Below are 27,342 nucleotides of genomic sequence, written 5' to 3' on the forward strand. Positions count from 1 at the left end.
TTAAACTATTTCAGTAGTATCAGGGTTTAAGTGTTAAAAACTCTTTCAGTAGTATCAGGGTTTAAGTGTTAAAAACAACTAGAACAAAATGATGCACTTAGAAGTAGTACTATAGAATGTGCTATACTATAGTACTATAGAATGTGCTATACTATAGTACTATAGAACGTGCTATACTATAGTACTATAGAACGTGCTATACTATAGTACTATAGAATGTGCTATACTATAGTACTATAGAACGTGCTATACTATAGTACTATAGAATGTGCTATACTATAGTACTATAGAATGTGCTATACTATAATACTATAGAATGTGCTATACTATAGTACTATAGAATGTGCTATACTATAGTACTATAGAATGTGCTATACTATAGTACTATAGAATGTGCTATACTATAGTACTATAGAATGTGCTATACTATAGTACTATAGAATGTGCTATACTATAGTACTATAGAATGTGCTATACTATAGTACTATAGAATGTGCTATACTATAGTACTATAGAATGTTCTATACTATAGTACTATAGAATGTGCTATACTATAGTACTATAGAATGTGCTATACTATAGTACTATAGAATGTGCTATACTATAGTACTATAGAATGTGCTATACTATAGTACTATAGAATGTGCTATACTATAGCACTATAGAATGTGCTATACTATAGTACTATAGAATGTGCTATACTATAGTACTATAGAATGTGCTTTACTATAGTACTATAGAATGTGCTTTATTATAGTACTATAGAATGTGCTATACTATAGTACTATAGAATGTGCTTTACTATAGTACTATAGAATGTGCTATACTATAGTACTATAGAATGTGCTATACTATAGTACTATAGAACGTGCTATACTATGGTACTATAGAATGTGCTATACTATACTAAAGTACTATAGAATGTGCTATACTATGGTACTATAGAATGTGCTATTCTATACTATAGTACTATAGCATGTGCCATACTATAGTACTATAGAATGTGCTATACTATAGTACTATAGAATGTGCTATACTATAGTAATATAGAATGTGAAGGCTACCTTTTGATTAAAACATGAAAGAACACATTCATAACATTCACATGGTGAGTCAACTGTAATTGGCATAGTCCATAGAAAATACAATAGCTGTATTAGACCTGGGTTCAAATACTTTTAAAATAATTTGAGCATTACCTTAAAAGACTGCCTGGAGTCCCAGATGGACAGGGTTTTGCAGTTTTGGGACTTTTCTATTGGGTAATTAAGCCAGGCAAGCTCAAACAGGCACAGATAAACCATTTCGAATGATTTTGCAAATATATGAAACCCATGCAGCTCTGCTCTATATGGGCATTTCTCTCAAGTGTGGAAAATCATTAGTTAACTTTAAATATTTAAGAAATCCAGATCTGCACAAAAATTCGAACATTTTACAGTGTGGCATTTACAAAAAAAATTATTGTCTTGATTGGCAGCTCCCTCTCACCTTCTAGGCTCAAGACCTGTGAAGAAACAATGAATGTGTTATGTAATGCAACAATAGCGTGATGCCCCTCCTTTGAGAATGCATTTGTGTGTGCCAGACTGACGTCAAATACAATTGTCAAACGGCAAGCTAAATCAAGTGCACTTCAAATAATGTGTTTGACCAGGCTGTCTGGTGTTTTCCCATGTTTATCCCAAGATTCACAATGGCTGTCTAGATCACCGCTCTCTTTTCTAGTGCCAGCTCCGGCTAGTCTGATTGGTTCCTTCCATCTTTGACCCCTTCTATTCCTGAATACCATCCTTGGCCCTGATTGATGGTGCATTCAAGTGCTGCATTTTCTTTTAGGAAATGTACTGTTGGTAGTTGTCAACGGACATGTTAGTTGTCACAATGGACATATTTTGAATACATGTAGATAACCATTCAAAAGACGCGTCACAAGTCCTCAACTGGCAGCTTCATTAAAACTTCTTAGGGCTGCAATCCCGTTAATGGGATCGATATGACAACAGCCAGTGAAAGTGCAGGGTGCCAAATTCAAAACAACAGAAATCTCATAATTAAAATTCCTCAAACATACAGTGCCTTGCTAAAGTATTCGGCCCCCTTGAACTTTGCGACCTTTTGCCACATTTCAGGCTTCAAACATAAAGATATAAAACTGTATTTTTTTGTGAAGAATCAACAACAAGTGGGACACAATCATGAAGTGGAACGACATTTATTGGATATTTCAAACTTTTTTAACAAATCAAAAACTGAAAAATTGGGCGTGCAAAATTATTCAGCCCCTTTACTTTCAGTGCAGCAAACTCTCTCCAGAAGTTCAGTGAGGATCTCTGAATGATCCAATGTTGACCTAAATGACTAATGATGATAAATACAATCCACCTGTGTGTAATCAAGTCTCTGTATAAATGCACCTGCACTGTGATAGTCTCAGAGGTCCGTTAAAAGTGCAGAGAGCATCATGAAGAACAAGGAACACACCAGGCAGGTCCGAGATACTGTTGTGAAGAAGTTTAAAGCCAGATTTGGATACAAAAAGATTTCCCAAGCTTTAAACATCCCAAGGAGCACTGTGCAAGCGATAATATTGAAATGGAAGGAGTATCAGACCACTGCAAATCTACCAAGACCTGGTCGTCCCTCTAAACTTTCAGCTCATACAAGGAGAAGACTGATCAGAGATGCAGCCAAGAGGCCCATGCTCACTCTGGATGAACTGCAGAGATCTACAGCTGAGGTGGGAGACTCTGTCCATAGGACAACAATCAGTCGTATATTGCACAAATCTGGCCTTTATGGAAGAGTGGCAAGAAGAAAGCCATTTCTTAAAGATATCCATAAAAAGTGTCGTTTAAAGTTTGCCACAAGCCACCTGGGAGACACACCAAACATGTGGAAGAAGGTGCTCTGGTCAGATGAAACCAAAATTGAACTTTTTGGCAACAATGCAAAACGTTATGTTTGGCGTAAAAGCAACACAGCTCATCACCCTGAACACACCATCCCCACTGTCAAACATGGTGGTGGCAGCATCATGGTTTGGGCCTGCTTTTCTTCAGCAGGGTCAGGGAAGATGATTAAAATTGATGGGAAGATGGATGGAGCCAAATACAGGACCATTCTGGAAGAAAACCTGATGGAGTCTGCAAAAGACCTGAGACTGGGACGGAGATTTGTCTTCCAACAAGACAATGATCCAAAACATAAAGCAAAATCTACAATGGAATGGTTCAAAAATAAACATATCCAGGTGTTAGAATGGCCAAGTCAAAGTCCAGACCTGAATCCAATCGAGAATCTGTGGAAAGAACTGAAAACTGCTGTTCACAAATGCTCTCCATCCAACCTCACTGAGCTCGAGCTGTTTTGCAAGGAGGAATGGGAAAAAATGTCAGTCTCTCGATGTGCAAAACTGATAGAGACATACCCCAAGCGACTTACAGCTGTAATCGCAGCAAAAGGTGGCGCTACAAAGTATTAACTTAAGGGGGCTGAATAATTTTGCACGCCCAATTTTTCAGTTTTTGATTTGTTAAAAAGGTTTGAAATATCCAATAAATGTCGTTCCACTTCATGATTGTGTCCCACTTGTTGTTGATTCTTCACAAAAAAATACAGTTTTATATCTTTATGTTTGAAGCCTGAAATGTGGCAAAAGGTCGCAAAGTTCAAGGGGGCCGAATACTTTCGCAAGGCACTGTACATGTATCTTATACCGTTTTAAAGGTAATCTTGTTGTTAATCCCTCCACAGTGTCTGATTTCAAATAGGCTTTACAGCGAAAGCACCACAAACGATTATGTTAGGTCACCACCAACTCACAGAATAATTCAGCCATTTTTCAGCCAAAGATAGGAGCCACAAAAAGCACAAATAGAGATAAAATGAATCACTTACCCTTGATGATTTTCATCAGATGACACTCATAGGACTTCATGTTGCACAATACATGTATGTTTTGTTTGATAAAGTTCCTATTTATATAAAAAAAATCTCAGTATACATTGGCGCAGTATACAACGTATACATACGTTCACTAGTTCCAAAAACATCCGGTGATATTGCAGAGAACCACATCATTTTACAGAAATACTCATTATACATGTCGATAAATACAATTGTTAGACATGGAAATATAGAAACACCTCTCCTTAATGCAACCGCTGTGTCAGATTTCAAAAACACTTTACGGAAAAAGCACACCATGCCATAATCTGAGACAGCGCTCGGAAAATAAATACAATTATCCGCCATGTTGGAGTCAACATAAATCAGAAATCACATTATAAATATTCCCTTACCTTTGACGATCTTCATCAGAATGCACTCCCAGGAATCCTAGTTCCACAATAAATGCTTGATTTGTTCGATAATGTCCCTTATTTATGTCCAAGTAGCTACTTTTGTTAGCGCGTTTAGTACACAAATCCAAACGCTCGTGCAGGTCCATCCGAACATCAGACGAAAACTATAAAAAAGTTATATTACAGGTCGAAGAAACTTGTCAAACTAAGTATAGAATCAATCTTTAGGATGTTGTTATCATAAATCTTCAATAAAGTTCCAACCGGAGAATTCCTATGTCTGTAGAGAAGCCATGGAACGCAGGTCGCTATCATGTGAAATGCGCATGACCAGGACCTGGCTCTCTGCCAGACCATGTACTCAAGGAGCTCCCATCCGGCTCCACAACACAGTGGAAGCCTCATTCAAGTTTCTAAAGACGGTTGACATCTAGTGGAAGCCCTAGGAAGTGCAACTTTATCCATATCCCACTGTGTATTCAATAGGGGCTGGGTTGAAAATCTACCAACCTCAGATTTTCTACTTCCTGTTTGGATTTCTTCTCAGGTTTTTGCCTGCCATATGAGTTCTGTTATACTCACAGACATCATTCAAACAGTTTTAGAAACTTCAGAGTGTTTTCTATCCAATGCTAATAATAATATGCATATATTAGCAACTGGGACTGAGGAGCAGGCCGTTTACTCTGGGCACCTTTCATCCAAGCTACTCAATACTGCCCCTGCAGCCATAAGAAAATAGTACCCGCAAAACACCAGTCTCAACATCAGCAGTGAAGAGGCGACTCCGGGATGCTGGCTTTCTAGGCAGAGTTCCTCTGTCCAGTGTCTGTGTTCTTTTGCCCATCTTAATCTTTTATTTTTATTGGCCAGTCTGAGACATGGCTTTTTCTTTGCAACTCTGCCTAGAAGGCCAGCATCCAGGAGTCGCCTCTTCACTCTTGACGTTGAGACTGGTGTTTTGCGGGTACTATTTAATGAAGCTGCCAGTTGAGGACTTGTGAGGCATCTGTTTCTCAAACTAGACACTTGAATGTACTTGTCCTCTTGCTCAGTTGTGCACGGGGCCTCCCACTTTTTCTATTCTGGTTAGAGCCAGTTTGCGCTGTTCTATGAAGCGAGTAGTACACAGCGTTGTACGAGATCTTCAGTTTCTTGGCAATTTCTCGCATGGAAGAGCCTTCATTTCTCAGATCAAGAATAGACTGACGAGTTTCAGAAAAAAGTGCTTTGTTTCTGGCCATTTTGAGCATGTAATCGAACTCACAAATGCTGATGCTCCAGATACTCAACTAGACTAAAGAAGGTCAGTTTTATTGCTTCTTTAATCAGAACGACAGTTTTCAGCTATGCTAACATAATTGCAAAAGGGTTTTCTAATGATCAATTAGCCTTTTAAAATGGTAAACTTGGATTAGCTAACACAACGTGCCATTGGAACACAGGAGTGATGGTTGCTGATAATGGGCCTCTGTACCCTTGTGTAGACATTCCATTAAAAATCTGTCATTTCCAGCTACAATAGTCATGTACAACATTAACAATGTCTACACTGTATTTCTGATCAATATTTCCCAAATCTCCTCTTGTCATTCCCTAGTCATCCCTAGCGGTTCCTGACCTCTCCTCTGCTTCCCAAATCTTCTGGAGTTATTCCAATAGAATAAAATATTTGCTTTATTGGTCCATTTGGACTGAAACGTCCTTATTGTTTTTCTGTCACGGTACCCAATCTGCCTCTGGAGCAATTAGGTGTACAGTGCCATGCTCAAGGGCACAAAGGCGCTAGACAGCACATGGGTTATTGAAGCCAGTAACCCTCCGGCTGTTGGTTCACCTCCCCCAGATGTCCCCTGTAAACTAAGGGATTCCTCCTTGTCAACTCTAACCTGGAGACTACTACCGGCACCAAGTAGTTCCCTACCTCTCCTCTCTTTCCCACACCACCTCTGACATTCTTGTTTGGTGTTGAAGCGGTTGTGGTTGCCCTCACAACCCCCGTAGACAAACGGCCGGCACTCCCCGGAGTGGGGGTGGTAGTACCACAGCAGGACATGCTCCCAACATCCCCCCTCTGACATGGGCAGCAGGCAGGGGTCAGGGGTCAAGTCTAAAGCAAAAGTAGAGATAATATAACCTGGTCACAGATCTGTTTGTGCCAAACATGACGATGACTGTAGGAGCTAGACAGCACAAACAGATCTGGGACCAGGCTAATCACTAAATTATAGGAGTTAAGTAGCAGATAATTAAGAAAATCTTTTCTGAGGCATGTTTGACAAGAGTGAACATGTTCAAAAACACGTAGAATTAGGAATATTATCCTCAGTGAATTAAAATCCTTTGTGGAAACCAAAAAATGATGTCCATTGTGCTGTGATATCAAGCGTATGAGTCATTGTTAGATCATCCATTAATTAAGTGAATAATGGTTTTTAATAGTTTTGCCTTTCAATGTGGGTTGAACATTCATTCATAAATTCTAGTGCACAACAACACACACACTCTTATCTTTCTCGTCCCGCATTGTGCCCCATACACTCCCTCCTCATTACAAACTAATATAAGAGAGAGAGGGAGAGACAGAGAGAGAGAAAAAAAAATGGAGAGAGACAGAGAGACAAAGATGAAGAGAGATAGAGAGATCGAGAGAGAGAAAGGGGGAGAGAGATAGAAAGATAGGGGAGGGGGGTAGAGAGAGAGAGGGAGAGAGAGAGAGAGATAAAGAGAGAGAGAGAGATGGGAGAGAGAGAGAGAGGGAGAAAGAGGGAGGGAGGGATTGAAAGCGAGAGAGTGCAAGAGAAAAAATGAAGAATCAAAATGAGAAGAGGAGAGGAAGAAGCAGGAACAAGAGGAAGAGGAAAGACGGAGAGAGAAAAGAGAGATGGAAAACAAGTTCCATTCATTCACCTGATGAGCGTGGCCCAACTCCTGGAACCCTTCTTCTCCTGTGCCTCAGTCCCCAATCCGCTCCCCTGTTGGCTCCAGAGTCTGAAGAGAGAACTCATTAGCTTACAGAAAGGCAGATTCAACTATTTATTACTAAGTGGGGTCTGCTGCGTCCCACTCCTCTAATCAACACACAGGGCTCTTGATAAATGTCTACTCTATTGGCCCTGGTCAAAAGTAATACACTATACAGGGAATGGAGTGCCATTTGGAATACAGCCTGTATTGGTCTGCAGACTCGGCACTGACCCTCTTAAGTCTGTCCGACTGACTTGGTCTGTTGTACTGACTCTCTATAGGTTCATACTGGAGGATGAACAGGGAGACATGGAGGAAAGGATGATGAAAGATGGAAATGTCTACGAATCTCCAAGTCGGATGTTTGTCTGTGACTGATACATTTTGCATGTAAAATATACTGCATTTACGGGGAGATTATGGAGTTTGGATTATATTCTTATTTCACTTTTTTTATCGGGCAAATCAGGTCTGGTGTAATGGAATCAATGTAATACTCCCAAGAGTGAAAACCCCGCCCATCTGGCACACCTGGCAAGTTCAATCAAACGCTCAGTGCATTTGAAAAGATCAAATATTTTGGAACTCAGGTCATATGTATATATACCTGTAGATTAAGCTAGATGTCACGATCCCGGGCGCGGGATTACACCTAACAATGGACACAATGACATTGACAGGGGCAATGTGAGCCTTTGATTATTTCCGATCCCTTTGGTTCAATGGAACCTGAAATAGGGATTCAAATGGGATGAATAGCCCAGTAGCCTACGGCTGGCAAGCCTAAGGCTGGCTAGGATAATGACCCGCGATAAACACTGTGTTTTCATTGCTTTTTTTCTGCTTCTCTCTCTCTCTTTCCCTCTGTCTTTATCCTCGTCTTTTTCTACTCACAGTAATAAAGCACTCAGAATGGAGAGTCTAGCTTCAGGGTTGGGGTGAACTCTGGAGGTTAGTAAAAAGATGGATAGGATATTAGATTGGTCTAAGCGAGGGTCTCACTTAGGGACAAGGGCAGTGTTTACATGAAGGGAAAAACAACAGCTTTTTATTTATTAGTTACTCAAATAGGTGGGGGATAAACAATAGTTCTCTATGGATATTTGTCTGGAATTTCGACCCGAATAAGAACCAATCCCACAGTTTAAATATAACTTTATTCAACATTCGTGACAGACAAGAGACGTTTAGGTTTTCTTCTGTGTAAGAAAGTGTGGCTATGCTGTACAGGAATGGAAAGCAGCATCACATCAGGACCAGGGGCATATATGTGGTCAGGAGCTTGGACCACCACACCTGATACGGCACAAACCTCTAATCAACACACAGGGCTCTTGATAAATGTCTACTCTATTGGCCCTGGTCAAAAGTAATACACTATACAGGGAATGGAGTGCCATTTGGAATACAGCCTGTATTGGTCTGCAGACTCGGCACTGACCCTCTTAAGTCTGTCCGACTGACTTGGTCTGTTGTACTGACTCTCTATAGGTTCATACTGGAGGATGAACAGGGAGACATGGAGGAAAGGATGATGAAAGATGGAAATGTCTACGAATCTCCAAGTCGGATGTTTGTCTGTGACTGATACATTTTGCATGTAAAATATACTGCATTTACGGGGAGATTATGGAGTTTGGATTATATTCTTATTTCACTTTTTTTATCGGGCAAATCAGGTCTGGTGTAATGGAATCAATGTAATACTCCCAAGAGTGAAAACCCCGCCCATCTGGCACACCTGGCAAGTTCAATCAAACGCTCAGTGCATTTGAAAAGATCAAATATTTTGGAACTCAGGTCATATGTATATATACCTGTAGATTAAGCTAGATGTCACGATCCCGGGCGCGGGATTACACCTAACAATGGACACAATGACATTGACAGGGGCAATGTGAGCCTTTGATTATTTCCGATCCCTTTGGTTCAATGGAACCTGAAATAGGGATTCAAATGGGATGAGAAGCCCAGTAGCCTACGGCTGGCAAGCCTAGGGCTGGCTAGGATAATGACCCGCGATAAACACTGTGTTTTCATTGCTTTTTTTCTGCTTCTCTCTCTCTCTTTCCCTCTGTCTTTATCCTCGTCTTTTTCTACTCACAGTAATAAAGCACTCAGAATGGAGAGTCTAGCTTCAGGGTTGGGGTGAACTCTGGAGGTTAGTAAAAAGATGGATAGGATATTAGATTGGTCTAAGCGAGGGTCTCACTTAGGGACAAGGGCAGTGTTTACATGAAGGGAAAAACAACAGCTTTTTATTTATTAGTTACTCAAATAGGTGGGGGATAAACAATAGTTCTCTATGGATATTTGTCTGGAATTTCGACCCGAATAAGAACCAATCCCACAGTTTAAATATAACTTTATTCAACATTCGTGACAGACAAGAGACGTTTAGGTTTTCTTCTGTGTAAGAAAGTGTGGCTATGCTGTACAGGAATGGAAAGCAGCATCACATCAGGACCAGGGGCATATATGTGGTCAGGAGCTTGGACCACCACACCTGATACGGCACAAACCTCTAATCAACACACAGGGCTCTTGATAAATGTCTACTCTATTGGCCCTGGTCAAAAGTAATACACTATACAGGGAATGGAGTGCCATTTGGAATACAGCCTGTATTGGTCTGCAGACTCGGCACTGACCCTCTTAAGTCTGTCCGACTGACTTGGTCTGTTGTACTGACTCTCTATAGGTTCATACTGGAGGATGAACAGGGAGACATGGAGGAAAGGATGATGAAAGATGGAAATGTCTACGAATCTCCAAGTCGGATGTTTGTCTGTGACTGATACATTTTGCATGTAAAATATACTGCATTTACGGGGAGATTATGGAGTTTGGATTATATTCTTATTTCACTTTTTTTATCGGGCAAATCAGGTCTGGTGTAATGGAATCAATGTAATACTCCCAAGAGTGAAAACCCCGCCCATCTGGCACACCTGGCAAGTTCAATCAAACGCTCAGCGCATTTGAAAAGATCAAATATTTTGGAACTCAGGTCATATGTATATATACCTGTAGATTAAGCTAGATGTCACGATCCCGGGCGCGGGATTACACCTAACAATGGACACAATGACATTGACAGGGGCAATGTGAGCCTTTGATTATTTCCGATCCCTTTGGTTCAATGGAACCTGAAATAGGGATTCAAATGGGATGAGAAGCCCAGTAGCCTACGGCTGGCAAGCCTAGGGCTGGCTAGGATAATGACCCGCGATAAACACTGTGTTTTCATTGCTTTTTTTCTGCTTCTCTCTCTCTCTTTCCCTCTGTCTTTATCCTCGTCTTTTTCTACTCACAGTAATAAAGCACTCAGAATGGAGAGTCTAGCTTCAGGGTTGGGGTGAACTCTGGAGGTTAGTAAAAAGATGGATAGGATATTAGATTGGTCTAAGCGAGGGTCTCACTTAGGGACAAGGGCAGTGTTTACATGAAGGGAAAAACAACAGCTTTTTATTTATTAGTTACTCAAATAGGTGGGGGATAAACAATAGTTCTCTATGGATATTTGTCTGGAATTTCGACCCGAATAAGAACCAATCCCACAGTTTAAATATAACTTTATTCAACATTCGTGACAGACAAGAGACGTTTAGGTTTTCTTCTGTGTAAGAAAGTGTGGCTATGCTGTACAGGAATGGAAAGCAGCATCGCATCAGGACCAGGGGCATATATGTGGTCAGGAGCTTGGACCACCACACCTGATACGGCACAAACCTCTAACTTTGACTTACCGGTAAGGTTGTCATCACCTGGGGTCCCCTCCTCTCGCAAGGGGACGGGGGGAGGAGTGGTTGATCCTACCAGCTCCTTTACAAGTCTTTTCTTGTCCTCTTCCTCCTCTCCCATCTCACCCTCAGGTAGGCTGCGAGTGAAGATGGATACAGGCTCGTCCGGTTCCCTCTCAAACAACATGCTCTCAGCATCCGGGTCCTTGGACTTCACCATAAACTTCAAGTCCATCCCTGCAACAATCACAGACAGAATAGTCAGTGTTTTCCTGCCATTGAATAAACATGAGGCTTAAACAGGCTTTTACTGGATTCAATTGACAATTTCACACCTGGAAACTAATGGAGGAAATTTGATATGATATGTTGACATAAAACGCATTCTCTACTTTAATGATGTTCACTACGGATAAGGCAACAATGCCTTTCTCCTCAAAGTTGTGGAGGTGTAAACTAAAGATGCGTTTGGCCCTGTGGTTGTAGGGCCCTATGGGTTCTGGTGGGTGGTTTATGAGTCTGGTGTTTGTGAATGACTCCGGACGGTCACGGTGTCCCCTCTCTCAACGGGCCATTCCACAGAGTGGGCACACCAGATGGCAGAACACACAGGGGTGCCATGCCGCAGCAGTGGGAGTTTTGGAATGTAGAACCGTCACACAGCCACACAGACCTGCATGCGCACACACAGCAAAACACAGAAACACTCACCGCACTGGTTCACAACCTCTTGGTTGACCAGATCCTTCACCTCCTCGGCCTGAAAACAGAGAGAGCAGAGTGCTGCTTAGACCTTGTCTTCAACCAAGCTGTCTGTCAATACAAATATGTCTTAGGCCAGGCAGGTGTGAAACGTGTGTGTGGGAATAAGATGTATTTACAGAGAGTCCGGGTTCCCCTTTCTCTCCCTTTAGTCCCTCGTTTCCGAGCTCTCCCTGGAAAAGACACAGTGGTTATTATCACAGCAATTATTACTGTCACCCAGCCTAGTGACAGTAACTCCCATTAGGTATTGATACATGAACAACAACGTGTGTGTGAGTGTTATGTGTCTGGTCTATGAAGGAGCTTACACTGCCTCCTCTTTGTCCCGGACTTCCAGGTGGTCCTGTCTGACAAGGCTTCCCTCTGCCTCTCCTGCCCCTCTCTCCCTGGGACAACAACACAGCAAAATGAAGAACGCTCTTACTCACACAGGTGCTGCGCGTGCTAGTGAGCCCACGCACATGTGCTCTCACAGGCACATGCACAAACAGGCAGGCACACAGATAGACACACACAAAGATAGACACACACACACAAATAGTCACACACACACAGATAGATAGACACACACAGACAGACAGACACACACACACACACACACACACACACACACACAAATAGACAACACACAGACACACAGACAGACACACGCACAGTTAGACACACACACAGACACACACTCTCTCAAATATACATACAAACCTACAACTTCCTTCAATCTAAATTCCATTGTACAAAAATGGTATAGTATTATAAGAGGGCCATGTACTTCCCTACTACGTACTCCCCAACTATGTACCTCACTACTACGTACCTCCCTACTACGTACCTCCTTATTACGTACCTCCTTATTACGTACTTCCCTACTACGGACTTCCCTTCCACGTACTTCCCTACTATGTACTTCACAACAACATACTTCCCTACTACGTACCTCCTTATTACGTACTTCACTACTACGTGCTTCCTATTACGTACTTCACTACTATGTACTTCCTTACTACGTACTTCCCAACTACGTACTTCCCTACTACGTACCTCCCAACTACGTACTTCCCTACTACGTACTTCCCAACTACGTACTTCCCCACTACGTACTTCCCTACTACGTACTTCCACACTACGTACTTCCCCACTACGTACTTCCCCACTATGTACTTCCACACTACGTACTTCCCAACTACGTACTTCCCAACTACGTACTTCCCCACTACGCACTTCCCAACTACGTACTTCCCTACTACGTACTTCCCAACTACGTACTTCCCCACTACGTACTTCCCCACTACGTACTTCCCTACTACGTACTTCCACACTACGTACTTCCCTACTACGTACTTCCCCACTACGTACTTCCCTACTACGTACCTCCTTATTATGTACCTCCTTATTACGTACTTCCCAACTACGTACTTCCACACTACGTACTTCCCCACTACGTACTTCCCTACTACGTACCTCCTTATTATGTACCTCCTTATTACGTACTTCCCAACTACGTACTTCCCCACTACGTACTTCCACACTACGTACTTCCCAACTACGTACTTCCCAACTACGTACTTCCCTACTACGTACTTCCCAACTACGGACTTCCCCACTACGTACCTCCCTACTACGTACTTCCACACTACGTACTTCCCAACTATGTACTTCCCTACTACGTACTTCCCTACTACTTACTTCCCTTCCACGTACCTCCCTTCCGCGTCCTTCCCTACTACGTACTTCCCAACTACGTACTTCACTACTACGTACTTCCCTACTACGTACTTCCTTACTACGTACTTCCCCACTACGTACTTCCCCACTACGTACTTCCCCACTACGTACTTCCACACTACGTACTTCCCAACTACGTACTTCCCTACTACGTACTTCCCAACTACGAACTTCCCAATTACGTACTTCCCCACTACATACTTCCACACTACGTACTTCCCTACTATGTACTTCCCCACTACGTACTTCCCTACTACGTACTTCCCAACTACGAACTTCCCAATTACGTACTTCCCCACTACATACTTCCACACTATGTACTTCCTTACTACGTACTTCCCAACTACGTACTTCCCTACTACGTACCTCCCAACTACGTACTTCCCTACTACGTACCTCCCTACTACGTACTTCCCAACTACGTACTTCCCTACTACGTACTTCCCTACTACGTACCTCCTTATTACGTACTTCCCAACTACGTACTTCCCAACTACGCACTTCCCAACTACGTACTTCCCCACTACGTACTTCCCTACTACGTACTTCCCAACTACGTACTTCCCCACTACGTACTTCCCCACTACGTACTTCCCTACTACGTACTTCCACACTACGTACTTCCCCACTACGTACTTCCCCACTATGTACTTCCACACTACGTACTTCCCAACTACGTACTTCCCAACTACGTACTTCCCCACTACGCACTTCCCAACTACGTACTTCCCTACTATGTACTTCCCCACTACGTACTTCCCCACTACGTACTTCCCCACTACGTACTTCCCTACTACGTACTTCCACACTACGTACTTCCCTACTACGTACTTCCCCACTACGTACTTCCCTACTACGTACCTCCTTATTATGTACCTCCTTATTACGTACTTCCCAACTACGTACTTCCACACTACGTACTTCCCCACTACGTACTTCCCTACTACGTACCTCCTTATTATGTACCTCCTTATTACGTACTTCCCAACTACGTACTTCCCCACTACGTACTTCCACACTACGTACTTCCCAACTACGTACTTCCCAACTACGTACTTCCCTACTACGTACTTCCCAACTACGTACTTCCCCACTACGTACTTCCCCACTACGTACCTCCCTACTACGTACTTCCACACTACGTACTTCCCAACTATGTACTTCCCTACTACGTACTTCCCTACTACTTACTTCCCTTCCACGTACCTCCCTTCCGCGTCCTTCCCTACTACGTACTTCCCAACTACGTACTTCACTACTACGTACTTCCCTACTACGTACTTCCCTACTACGTACTTCCCCACTACGTACTTCCCTACTACGTACTTCCCCACTACGTACTTCCACACTACGTACTTCCCAACTACGTACTTCCCTACTACGTACTTCCCAACTACGAACTTCCCAATTACGTACTTCCCCACTACATACTTCCACACTACGTACTTCCCTACTATGTACTTCCCCACTACGTACTTCCCTACTATGTACTTCCCAACTACGTACTTCCCAACTACGTACTTCCCTACTACGTACTTCCCAACTACGAACTTCCCAATTACGTACTTCCCCACTACATACTTCCACACTACGTACTTCCCAACTACGTACTTCCTTATTATGTACCTCCTTATTACGTACTTCACTACTACGTACTTCCTTATTATGTACTTCACTACTATGTACTTCCCTACTATGTACTTCCCAACTACGTACTTCCCAACTACGTACTTCTCTACTACGTACTTCCTTATTACGTACTTCACTACTATGTACTTCACTACTACGTACTTCCCAACTACGTACTTCCCAACTACGTACTTCTCTACTACGTACTTCCTTATTACGTACTTCACTACTGTGTACTTCCCTACTACGTACTTCCCTACAACGTACTTCCTTATAACGTACTTCCCAACTACGTACTTCCTTATAACGTACTTCCCTACTACGTAGTTGCCTAAATAAAGCTCAACCTGATCATTAGGCTTACCTTGCCCCTCTAGTTATCCTATAAATATCAAACATATCCAGATGTTTTGTGATAAAACGTCCCATAGGAACGTCATTGCATCCTTTCCATCCCTTCTCTCCTATCAACATCAAGAGGCTGCTAATTGTGGCTGAAAGGGTCTATTAGCATAGAGGTTTGGTTAGCGCTCCCCGCCGCATCAGAAAATAGACCCATTTCTGTGTCTTAATTATGCTTCTATTCTATTCCTTCCTATGCGTTGCTATACATAGGAATGTTGTCTACTGCCTGTCTATCTACATATCTGACAGGCATTCTGCTAGGTGGACAATGTGCCTGACAGAATCAGGCTTGTTTTATCTAATCATCACAATGTGTGGTTTCTTCTTTTATTTTTGTGAAAAGTGGATTTTTTAAGGTGCACTCTGACTGGGTAAAACTATGTTTTGGGGTTGGTGGGGCTGTGGTTGTTGTTGTTAAGAAGAAAGAAAGAAAGAAAGAAAGAAAGAAAGAAAGAAAGAAAGAAAGAAAGAAAGAAAGAAAGAAAGAAAGAAAGAAAGAAAGAAAGAAAGAAAGAAAGAAAGAAAGAAAGAAAGAAAGAAAGAAAGAAAGAAAGAAAGAAAGAAAGAAAGAAAGAAAGAAAGAAAGAAAGAAAGAAAGAAAGAAAGAAAGAAAGAAAGAAAGAAAGAAAGAAAGAAGAAAGAAAGAAAGAAAGAAAGAAAGAAAGAAAGAAAGAAGAAAGAAAGAAGAAAGAAAGAAAGAAAGAAAGAAAGAAAGAAAGAAAGAAAGAAAGAAAGAAAGAAAGAAAGAAAGAAAGAAAGAAAGAAAGAAAGAAAGAAAGAAAGAAAGAAAGAAAGAAAGAAAGAAAGAAAGAAAGAAAGAAAGAAAGAAAGAAAGAAAGAAAGAAAGAAAGAAGACAGAAAGACAGACAGACAGACAGACAGACAGACAGACAGACAGACAGACAGACAGACAGACAGACAGACAGACAGACAGACAGACAGACAGACAGACAGACAGACAGACAGACAGACAGACAGACAGACAGACAGACAGACAGACAGACAGACAGACAGACAGACAGACAGACAGACAGACAGACAGACAGACAGACAGACAGACAGACAGACAGACAGACAGACAGACAGACAGACAGACAGACAGACAGACAGACAGACAGACAGACAGACAGACAGACAGACAGACAGACAGACAGACAGACAGACAGACAGTACAGACAGACAGACAGACAGACAGACAGACAGACAGACAGACAGACAGACAGACAGACAGACAGACAGACAGACAGACAGACAGACAGACAGACAGACAGACAGACAGACAGACAGACAGACAGACAGACAGACAGACAGACAGACAGACAGACAGACAGACAGACAGACAGACAGACAGACAGACAGACAGACAGACAGACAGACAGACAGACAGACAGACAGACAGACAGACAGACAGACAGACAGACAGACAGACAGACAGACAGACAGACAGACAGACAGACAGACAGACAGACAGACAGACAGACAGACAGACAGACAGACAGACAGACAGACAGACAGACAGACAGACAGACAGGACAAATATTGTGCTTCCATGACACTAATATACAATAGGTTACCGGAAGCAAGGTTACTATAGTTTGGTGATTTAAGATCAGTTTTAATTTATATTTGTTTTTAGATATTTATTTGAAATTCGGTTTATTTTCAGTTAGTTTTCAGAATTGATTTACTAGTATCTATTTATTTTCAGTTAGTTTTCAGAATTGATTTACTAGTATCTATTTATTTTCAGTTAGTTTTCAGAATTGATTTACTAGTATCTATTTATTTTCAGTTAGTTTTCAGAATTGATTTACTAGTATCTATTTATTTTCAGTTAGTTTTCAGAATTGATTTACTAGTATCTATTTATTTTCAGTTAGTTTTCAGAATTGATTTACTAGTATCTATTTATTTTCAGTTAGTTTTCAGAATTGATTTACTAGTATCTATTTATTTTCAGTTAGTTTTCAGAATTGATTTACTAGTATCTATTTATTTTCAGTTTGATATAAACCTTTCTATTTCATTTCTAGAGGATTTCGTTTCAGTGTTCAATGGCAAGGAGCCATTATGTGTTGTAGGCCTATAGTTTTTTTTTGTGATGTCACTTCTTGTCAGTGGGGGGCAGTAAGGTGATGGGCCAGGACCATAGACTTGGATAAACATAACGTTCCATCTGTGTCAAGATGTCATCTGTAAGAGCAAAGGCAGCTTTCACAGACGCAATCTTGAAATAGTCCATTTTATTCTTCACAAGTGAAATGAATTGGCTGATCCCTCCTGATGACCCGGCTGTCACTACTCCAACAGGGTCATCAGGTCATGCCAACTGGGTCATCAGGTGGGATCAGCCAATGAAGTTGAAAGTCCCGGCCAGTTGACTGAATCAAAATGGCGAAAGTCGTCCATGGAACTGCCCATGCTAACACAGTCTTTTGGCCACTAGAGGACTCTGTACAACTCCATGGCCAGGACATACGTTTGGTTAGGTGTAAATTATAAGTCAATCCTATTGTGACTTGGATTTAACCCCTTCCAATAGGGTTGATAAAACAGTTGCAACAACAGCAAAAACATTACCAATACAACACTTCACAAATCTATCAGTTCACAGCCAGCCAGCTTGTTTGTGTGTGTTTCTGTTCGAGCAAACTATATTTTCTGGTTTATCTTCAAGAGAGGTGTTGGTTCGGTTTCTCAAGCCTGATGACAGTTGTCCACAGAGAGAATATTCTCTCCACAAACGCTTGGGATGCCAGGGCAGAAACCAGATCCAGTGCCACAGTGCACAGCTTTGGATAAACAGCCATCCTTTCCATCCAGAACTGGAGAGGTGACTCTGTAAACATGCTCTCCTTTACCTCTTCCAGGTATTTCCGCAGGTCACACGGGGCACTTAATGCCTTGTCAGGTTGACCCTCTGACTGGACCGTGACCTCAGACACAATCTTCGATGCGAGGATGCTATATTTCTGAAGCACGGTGGTCGAGATGCTTGCCGGATTCTTCCTGGGGTCCTGCTGGTCCACGGCTGTAATCTCTGATTTGCTGAAGTACAAAAGATTCTTCTGCCCTCCATCTCTGTTGAGCCAAGTGCCAGAGACACACTTGTGTCCATCAGGCAAGCTGCTGCAGGGGTTGGACTGAAGTTGGCTGCCATTCAGTATTCATGTGAAGCAGTCATGCAGTGACTTCAGCAGGACCTGTGACAACTGTTTTGCAACAGTTGTTGACTGCAAGTGTGCCTCAAGGTTGAGAGGGCACGGCACCACATCAGTTTGGCTGTCAGTTTGAAGTTGGTCGGTGTGGATTGCAAACGGCTCCATTAACTTCACAAGCTGTTCTAGCTTGGCCCACTCACGCTCCGTGCTCGCCCTTGGATTTCTTCCCTGTTAGCAAGTGCTGGCTAGTGATAGTGATGCACAAACTAGGCCTATACCACCAGATTCAGAAGCTTGAAAACCCCATTTGAAATGAGATGTTTATTTTAGTTATTTTTATTTTAGTTAGTTTTGCTGGCAAAGATGATAGTTTCAGTATAGTTTTAGTTTTTATTTCAATTTACTATAAAGTTTGAGTTTTTATTTTAGTTTCAGTTTTCGTTTACTATAAAAACCTTGACTGGAAGGCAACCTCAATCTACCTTGGTTCCTGTCTCTCCCTTGGACCCATTACGTCCTGGTCGCCCCTCCGCTCCATCACTGCCTGGTGTCCCTGCTGACCCCTTAAACCCAGGGAACCCTGGGAAACCAGTGGCACCCTGCACAAGACAGGGACAACATGAATGGTGCATGATGGAAGAAAAACAGAACGCTTCAAGAACTACATGAATATTTCCACATTCCTCTGTAGTACATAGACTATTAATAGTCATCATTTCAATATTGTTTTTACATGTGATTTGAACCAACCTTCTCTCCTCTTAGTCCTGGTGCTCCCTCTACTCCATTGATACCCCCGTCCCCTTTTTCACCCTACACATCACAATCAACACTTTTCAGAAGATCAGTGAGAATGATTTTGATTTGTGTGTGTATAAATAATTAATTAATAAATATGCGTGTGTATTATACGTGTGAATAGGAAAGGCATTTTCTTGCATATCCCAACCCCATGAGGCACCCTCGGAGAGTGGTGTGTGTGTGTCTGTGTGTGTGTCTGTGTGTGTGTGTGTGTGTGTCTGTGTGTGTCTGTGTGCGTGTGTGTGTGTCTACCTTCCGTCCTGTGAGTCCATTGAGCCCTGGATGTCCTGGGGTTCCAGGAATACCCATCTCTCCCTGTGTCAAACAACGATTAAATACTTACATTTTCACTGAAACTGTGTCTGAAACTGTGCAACCATTGACCATAGTCTGACAGTGGCCTACTAGGTCAGACAATTGAACCGTATACTAAATTGTATGCAGCGTGTGGCAGCTAGTTGGCACTACTGTAAACCTTTACTTTTGCAGGTCAGTGGTACTGACGATTCTTCCTGGAGCACATTGTGTTGTTGTGATCATTGTATTGAATCCCACAGCAGGCAACTCACCTTTTCTCCGTCTTGCCCAGTGCTTCCTATGCGTCCAGGTAAGCCTCGGAATCCCTGTGCAACAACCACAACCGACACCAAGAGTTACCTTTGATCATTGCATTACCATCTCATTAACATGCCTAATGCATTAGGATCAAGCCCTGACCTTCACTCCTGTCTGCCCAGTATCCCCTGGTAAGCCAGGTTCACCTCTGTCACCCTAGGAATAGAATACCAGAACGGAACAGAATTACTGTATAATGAATCACAGATGACAGGTTCTATTTGTCTAGACTCTAAATTCTATGCTCTATGCCACACTCTCCTCACCTGATCTCCCTTCTGTCCCTGGAGTCCCATGTCTCCTTTGGCTCCTGTGGCTCCGTCCAATCCATCGTCCCCGTTACGACCCTGTGACAACAACAAGCCAATCAACAAAGCCTGTTTTTGACCTCATGCCAAGCCACCATAGTATATATACAGTTATACAGATACTGTTTCTACATTAAACTGTTAAAGTGTGTTAGATAAATACCCACCACTTCTCCATTGACTCCAGGCTCACCAGTATCTCCCTGGAGGCACAGAGCAACAGTGAGCAAACACGTAGCAGCATAGATCTGATAACAGTGGTTCCATGTAGCCTGTAGATAGATACATGCTGTATTTCCTGCTGACCTTTTGGCCCACTGGTCCACGGACCCCAAACAGCCCCATGGCTCCTTTGGCCCCTGCCTCTCCTTTGAGGCCCTTCAGATGGAGAACAGACAAAAAGCTGAATGTGAGAACACTATGTTCTTTGGCTGCCATTTGGAAAATGTATTTTCTCTTTCTGTTGTTGTTTGTCTCACTTTCATTACATCTTTTAACAATCTTTCTTTTTCTCTTTTTCCACATAAAATGTTCTGTCATCAAGCATTTGGAAGCACCTTGAACCCCGGGGGCCCATCCTCGCCCTTCTCTCCTTTATCTCCATCGAAACCTGGGGAGCCTCGCTCTCCCTAAAACAAACAACCAAACAAACAAAAACAGATAAACAGCATCTTAAAAGGGAAAACACACAAAGTGAAACTGCAAAATCTGTCTCTCTAAAATATATATTTTTTTATGAGGATTGCTCTGGAACTAAAACTAGAATTCAGAATACATTGTGGAGGACTTGTTTTTAGGGGACTTGTTTTAGGGGACTTGTTTTAGGGGACTTGTTTTAGGGGACTTGTTTCTCACCCCTTCTCCTTTTAAGCCCTTGTAGCCTCTCGGTCCCTGGATTTGGAGGGGGCTTCCCTAAACATAAAGAACGTACATCATATATGAATGAATCATATACAAAATACTGTTTGTGTAGTACTTATGTCATGTTTGGCTTACCCTTTCTCCTTGTATTCCTGCTAAACCTCTGTCGCCCTGTGAAAATATGTTTTATGAAAGGAATCAATGGCTTATAACATTCATACAATAATTGATTGACAATATTTGTATTTTAGTGTCATACACCAAATGGTGCCCAGCCTGTATGGGCTTATGAGACACTATTCATTTGTAGTCTGTGTGTAGAAAACACAAACTATATACTATATGGCTGTATCAGGTAGTTGCATAAAAACATTGACTCTTCATTTTCATTGTCCACATCCCAACATACATAGAAAAATGGACTGAAGTTAATTGAAATAGACTGGCCACATGGTGAGCGTTGAAACATGTTTCAAAAAGAAGGTTCTATAGAGGGTTTGAAGAGACAGAAGTGACTAGAGTGATGACACTTCAATAGAACGAGCAGAGAATTTGACTGAACGCTGAAACACCGGGCTGTCAAAACAATCTTTAAAACGGTCTCTGAAGTAAAAATATCTAAAGTATCTGGAGAACCTGAGTGGACGTATGAGGGTATGAAAATCTAAAATATCAAAGTATTTAGTAAGAGCCACTCAATCGCAGACATTTCCACCAAAATGATCATGTCATCAAAGAAGTAACCGTCAACCTACCTTTGCTCCTTTGCTGCCCGGGAAGCCCTTTGGACCCTAAGTAAAAGAGGTCAAAGGTAAAGGTAGCTATGAAACAAATGTCCGTAACTGCATGACTGTATCAGAGGAGGCTGGTGGGAGGAGCTATAGGAGGACAGGATCATTGTGATGGCTGGAATGGAATAAATGGAACAGTATCAAACACATCAAACATATGGAAACCACGTTGGACTCCGTTACATTTATTCCATTCCAGACATGACAATGAGCACGTCCTTCTATATCTTCTCCCACCGGCCTCCTCTGGACTGTCCATGTCATAAAAGGTGATGATGTTAACTCACAGTGTGTCCTGAGGCTCCTAAGACTCCTGCAATGCCCTTTTCACCCTGTCACAAACAAAACACATCACAAATATTATACTGAACAAAAAGATAAATGCATCATGCTAAAATGTCAAAGATTTTACTGAGTTACACTTCATATGAGGTCAGTTGGTATCATATGAGGTCAATTGGTATCAGTAAATTTAAATAAATTCATTAGGCCCTAATCTATGGATTTCACATGACCGGGAATACAGATATGTATCTGTTGGTCACAGATACCTTTAAAAAACGAATAAGTAGGAGTGTGGATCAGAAAACCAGTCAGTATGTGGTGTGACCACTATTTGCCTCATACAGCGCTACACATCTCCTTCGCATAGAGTTGATTAGGCTGCTGATTGTGGCCTGTAAAATGTTGTCCCGCTTTTCAATGGCTTTGCGAAGTTGCTGGATATTGGTGGGAACTGGAACACGCTGTCGTACACATTTATCCAGAGCATCCCAAACATGCTCAATGGGTGACATGTCTGGTGAGTATGCAGGCCATGGAAGAACTGGGACATTTTCAGCTTCTAGGAATTGTGTACAGATCCGTGCAACATGGGGCTGTGCATTATCATGCTGAAACATAAGGTGATGGTGACGGATGAATGGCACGACAATGGGCCTCGGGATCTCATCAGGGTATCTCTGTGCATTCAAATTGCTATAGATAAAATGTCTGCCCATATCATAACATACCACAACTCCACTGTCACCATGGGGCACCCTGTTCACAACGCCATACAGGTGGTCTGCGGTTGTGAGGCCGGTTGGGCGTACTGCCAAATTCTCTAAAACGACGTTGGATGTGGCTTATGGTAGAGAAATGTTATTGCCAATTGCACACTCCTCAAAACCTGAGTCATCTGTGGCATTGTGTGTGACAAAACCGCACATTTTAGAGTGGCCTTTTACTGTCCCAGCACAAGGTGCACCTGTGTAATGATAATGTTTAATCAGCTTCTTGATATGCTACACCTGTCAGGTGGATGGATTATCTTGGCAAAGAATAAATTCTGACTAACAGGGATGTAAACTAATTTGTGCACCAAATTTGAGACAAAAAAAATAATTTCTGGGATCTTTTATTTCAGCTCATGAAATATGGGACCAACACTTTACATGCTGTTTTTATATTTATGTCCAGTGTAAATGTGTGCATATTGTGCCATCCTGTTGCGACGAGCAGCTTTTCCATATTTTACAATGCTGCCTAGGATCTCTCTCTGAGGTTAAGTCCATCTCTCTGAGATCATTAAGTCCATCTCTCTGAGGTAATTAAGTCCATCTCTCTGAGATCATTAAGTCCATCTCTCTGAGGTAATTAAGTCCATCTCTCTGTGGTAATTAAGTCCATTGTTCCGTCTCACCCTGCGACCTGTGATGCCGACCACACCCCTGGCCCCTGGTTCCCCCGGGATACTGTCGCCCTGTTGGGAACAACAAGAAGTGAGTGCTAATGTTATTATCTCCTCATATACAACATGACAACGACAACAACAACACCACCACCAAACAGGCTATTGTCTTACCTTTTCTCCTTTCGTCCCAGGTAGACCAGGTGGACCCTTTGGGAAACAGAAAGCATCCATTATGTTACATGATAACCATAGGAAGGCAAACAATGACTAGGGCAAGTTATATTTCACCATACCTCTATTCCTGGTGTCCCTTTAGCTCCTGGAGTCCCGGGTGATCCATTCTTACCCCTTCTACCCCTGTCTCCCTACAGATGAACAAAAACAGTACACATCATACTTTATCACAATTATCTTCCTACTTAGTAGGCAGAATTCTTGCTCTTTGAAAACACTTATCTTTGTTCTGGGTTTCTGGCTATTGGTGAATTTGATATAAATTTGTCTGCAACATTTTTTGGACTACGTGATCTGACCAGGAAATAGACTAAAACTACAAGGCCAGGAGTTTCTTAAAACTACAGAACAAGGTGTTGAGTTTATTAAAAGTACAGAACAAGGTGTTGGGTTTATTAAAACTACAGTACAAGGTGTTGGGTTTATTAAAACTACAGTACAAGGTGTTGGGTTACTTATAGATACAGTACAAGGTGTTGGGTTTATTAAAACTACAGTACAAGGTGTTGGGTTACTTATAGATACAGTACAAGGTGTTGGGTTTATTAAAACTACAGTACAAGGTGTTGAGTTTATTAAAACTACAGTACAAGGTGTTGGGTTTATTAAAACTACAGTACAAGGTGTTGGGTTTATTAAAACTACAGTACAAGGTGTTGGGTTTATTAAAACTACAGTACAAGGTGTTGAGTTTATTAAAACTACAGTACACGGGGTTGAGTTACTTATAGATACAGTACAAGGTGTTGGGTTTATTAAAACTACAGTACAAGGTGTTGGGTTTATTAAAACTACAGTACAAGGTGTTGAGTTTCTTATAACTAGAGTACAAAGCCTTCCAGTAATCAGGACAAACTCCTTGCCCCAGGTTGAAGGGATGGTCGGGGAGCTCCTCACCTCTCTCCCCGCCTCTCCTGGGTCTCCTGGTTGGCCCCTCAAGCCCTGAGAACCTGAAATACCGGGGTTACCACGGATACCCTGGATACCCTGAGCACCAGAAGGCCCCAGTTCACCAGGCTCACCCTGACAGAGGGAGAAGGACAGACATGCAGAAACAGACAGAAAGAGAGACAGACAGGCAGACACAGACAGAAAGAGAGAATGAGACAGAGATAGAGAGAGACAGACAGGCAGACAGACAGAAAGAGAGAATGAGACAGAGATAGAGAGAGATAGGCAGGCAGACACAGACAGAAAGAGAGAATGAGACAGAGATAGAGAGAGACAGACAGGCAGACAGACAGAAAGAGAGAATGAGACAGAGATAGAGAGAGACAGACAGGCAGACAGACAGAAAGAGAGAATGAGACAGAGATAGAGAGAGACAGACAGGCAGACAGACAGAAAGAGAGAATGAGACAGAGATAGAGACAGACAGGCAGGCAGACAGAAAGAAAGAGAGAATGAGACAGAGATAGAGAGAGACAGACAGGCAGACAGACAGAAGGAGAGAATGAGACAGAGATAGAGACAGACAGACAGGCAGACAGACAGAAGGAGAGAATGAGACAGAGATAGAGAGAGACAGGCAGACAGACAGAAGGAGAGAAAGAGAGTCAGGGGGACAAAGGTAGAAAGATATTGTCTTTTTTTTGCATTGCTCTAATTACTACACTGATATAACAAAAATTATAATTCCTTTGCAGTTATTAATTCCATATGTTCTAGTGTTTCTGCTTTGTAAATGGAAGATAACAACAATTCATAAATGAATAGAAAAAGAAAGAGACAATCCTAGAGAGAGGGGGATAGCTAATAGGAGACAGATAAGGACCGTGTTGGTATTTCTCTAGCAGCTACTGAAGTTCAGTGTTTCGTCTCGACTATTGTATCTCCATAGTAACAATCAGGCCCTCAGGTGACAACATTGTCAATTGAAGCCAGTTAAAGCTAAATAGATTTAGACCAAGTAGAGGGCAGAGCTAAGTGATGGTGTGGGAGTCTACCTTAGTTCCAGGTGGACCAGCCTGTCCCACAGGACCTCTGTGGCCAATACCTGGCTCACCCTAAAAACACAACAATGTCAATAGGATACGTTTAATTTGCAAATATACAGAACAGTGTGCAGGAGTCATTCTAGTTAGATATTTCAATAAATAAAAATAGTTAAATGTTAAAAACATGAATGCTTAAAAAGACCTTGGTTCGGGCTTTGCTCTATCACATTACTGAATTGGAAAAGCATTTACCTTGTGTCCCTTTTCACCAAGTTCCCCCTGGAAGAACGAAGAGAATTGTCAACAAATCAGTGACAAAGTGATTGTTATTCAAGTTAATTCTCTCCATATGTCTCTGTCAGCGTCTCGTGCACCAAAATAGCACCATCACATTCAGACAGCCGGAGAGAAAAAAAAGTCCATAGAGTTTTTCAAGGATATGTTTTGTATCGATGCCGCCAGCTAACAGACGGAATTATTAATACCACATGATTAATCCACTGCGTCATGAGGGGATCAGAAATAGAACTCTGGGGACATCAAAGACCAACATTCTGAGCTCCGCTGGTTTGACTGACAGGAGAGCAGAGAGACATGGACAAACTTATAGGGGAAGATGTGGGTAGGTAAAATAGGTGTGTGTGTGTGTGTGTGTGTGTGTGTGTGTGTGTGTGTGTGTGTGTGTGTGTGTGTGTGTGTGTGTGTGTGAGACACTGATAATGAGATGTGGGTAGGAGGGGAGCGAGGATACGTTTGATGTTGTGACCTGGTGACATTGACACTGTGTACGGGCGTAAGGACAGATTGGGTTGACATTACATTAAGGTACCCTTTATTAAAGGTTTGCCTTGGTTTCTAAGAGAGCTATAGACTATAAAACATGTAGTTCTCATCATGTTGGTGGTGTGAACTGTCTGCCATGCACAGGGTATCACTGATCAACACATCAATAATACATTGTCTACAAACTTCTTATACAGCCTTTACAAACTAGGTATAAAGGATTCCTTATTGCAACGTGGTACTGAGATATGGGGGCAGATTCAGGACATCTTGTTCTTTCACTCCATTTGAAGACACTGTTTTATTTGAAAATGATTGTTAGTCACCTTTGGTCCCGGAAGTCCATTTTCACCCGGAGCGCCCTTTAGACAACAGAAGGAACCACTCAAAAAGGAACACAAAAAGGAACCGGATAGAAATGCGTGATAGATGACGGTAACAGAACAGGCGCTTTTATCATGTCATCTTCACAGCACTTTGATTGGGGGACGTGTGAGTGTTTACCTTCAAATCGTCATATTCTGGCCCTGGATAGGGTCTTACTCCTCCTTCCTCCTCGTACTCTCCTGGTCTTCCACTCTCTCTTTCCATCTCCTGCCTCCGTCTCTCCCACTCCTCTCTCTCCCTGTCCAGGTCTC

The 27,342-nt window shown here is 42.1% G+C and overlaps 1 protein-coding gene across 1 annotated transcript; it reads right to left on the reverse strand.

Moving 5' to 3' along the window:
- Positions 1-778: 778 nt before the first annotated feature.
- Positions 779-27,342, reverse strand: LOC109878619 (collagen alpha-1(XXIII) chain-like). The gene is made up of 28 exons (XM_031815351.1): positions 27,209-27,342; positions 27,031-27,066; positions 26,174-26,200; positions 25,931-25,990; positions 24,882-25,007; positions 24,044-24,115; positions 23,922-23,957; positions 23,760-23,819; positions 22,363-22,407; positions 22,040-22,075; positions 21,420-21,455; positions 21,279-21,335; positions 20,981-21,052; positions 20,730-20,801; positions 20,591-20,626; positions 20,382-20,462; positions 20,218-20,271; positions 20,070-20,123; positions 19,753-19,815; positions 19,450-19,512; positions 19,182-19,298; positions 12,091-12,168; positions 11,899-11,952; positions 11,729-11,777; positions 11,024-11,254; positions 7,218-7,298; positions 6,232-6,417; positions 779-1,507 (listed from the first exon to the last, which is right to left on the reverse strand). Exons 1-28 carry the CDS (start codon positions 27,293-27,295, stop codon positions 1,488-1,490), a joined length of 1,989 nt encoding a protein of 662 aa, XP_031671211.1. The 5' UTR covers positions 27,296-27,342; the 3' UTR covers positions 779-1,487.

This window comes from Oncorhynchus kisutch, unplaced genomic scaffold (assembly GCF_002021735.2).
Source record: "Oncorhynchus kisutch isolate 150728-3 unplaced genomic scaffold, Okis_V2 Okis09a-Okis19a_hom, whole genome shotgun sequence".
NCBI lineage: Eukaryota > Metazoa > Chordata > Actinopteri > Salmoniformes > Salmonidae > Oncorhynchus > Oncorhynchus kisutch.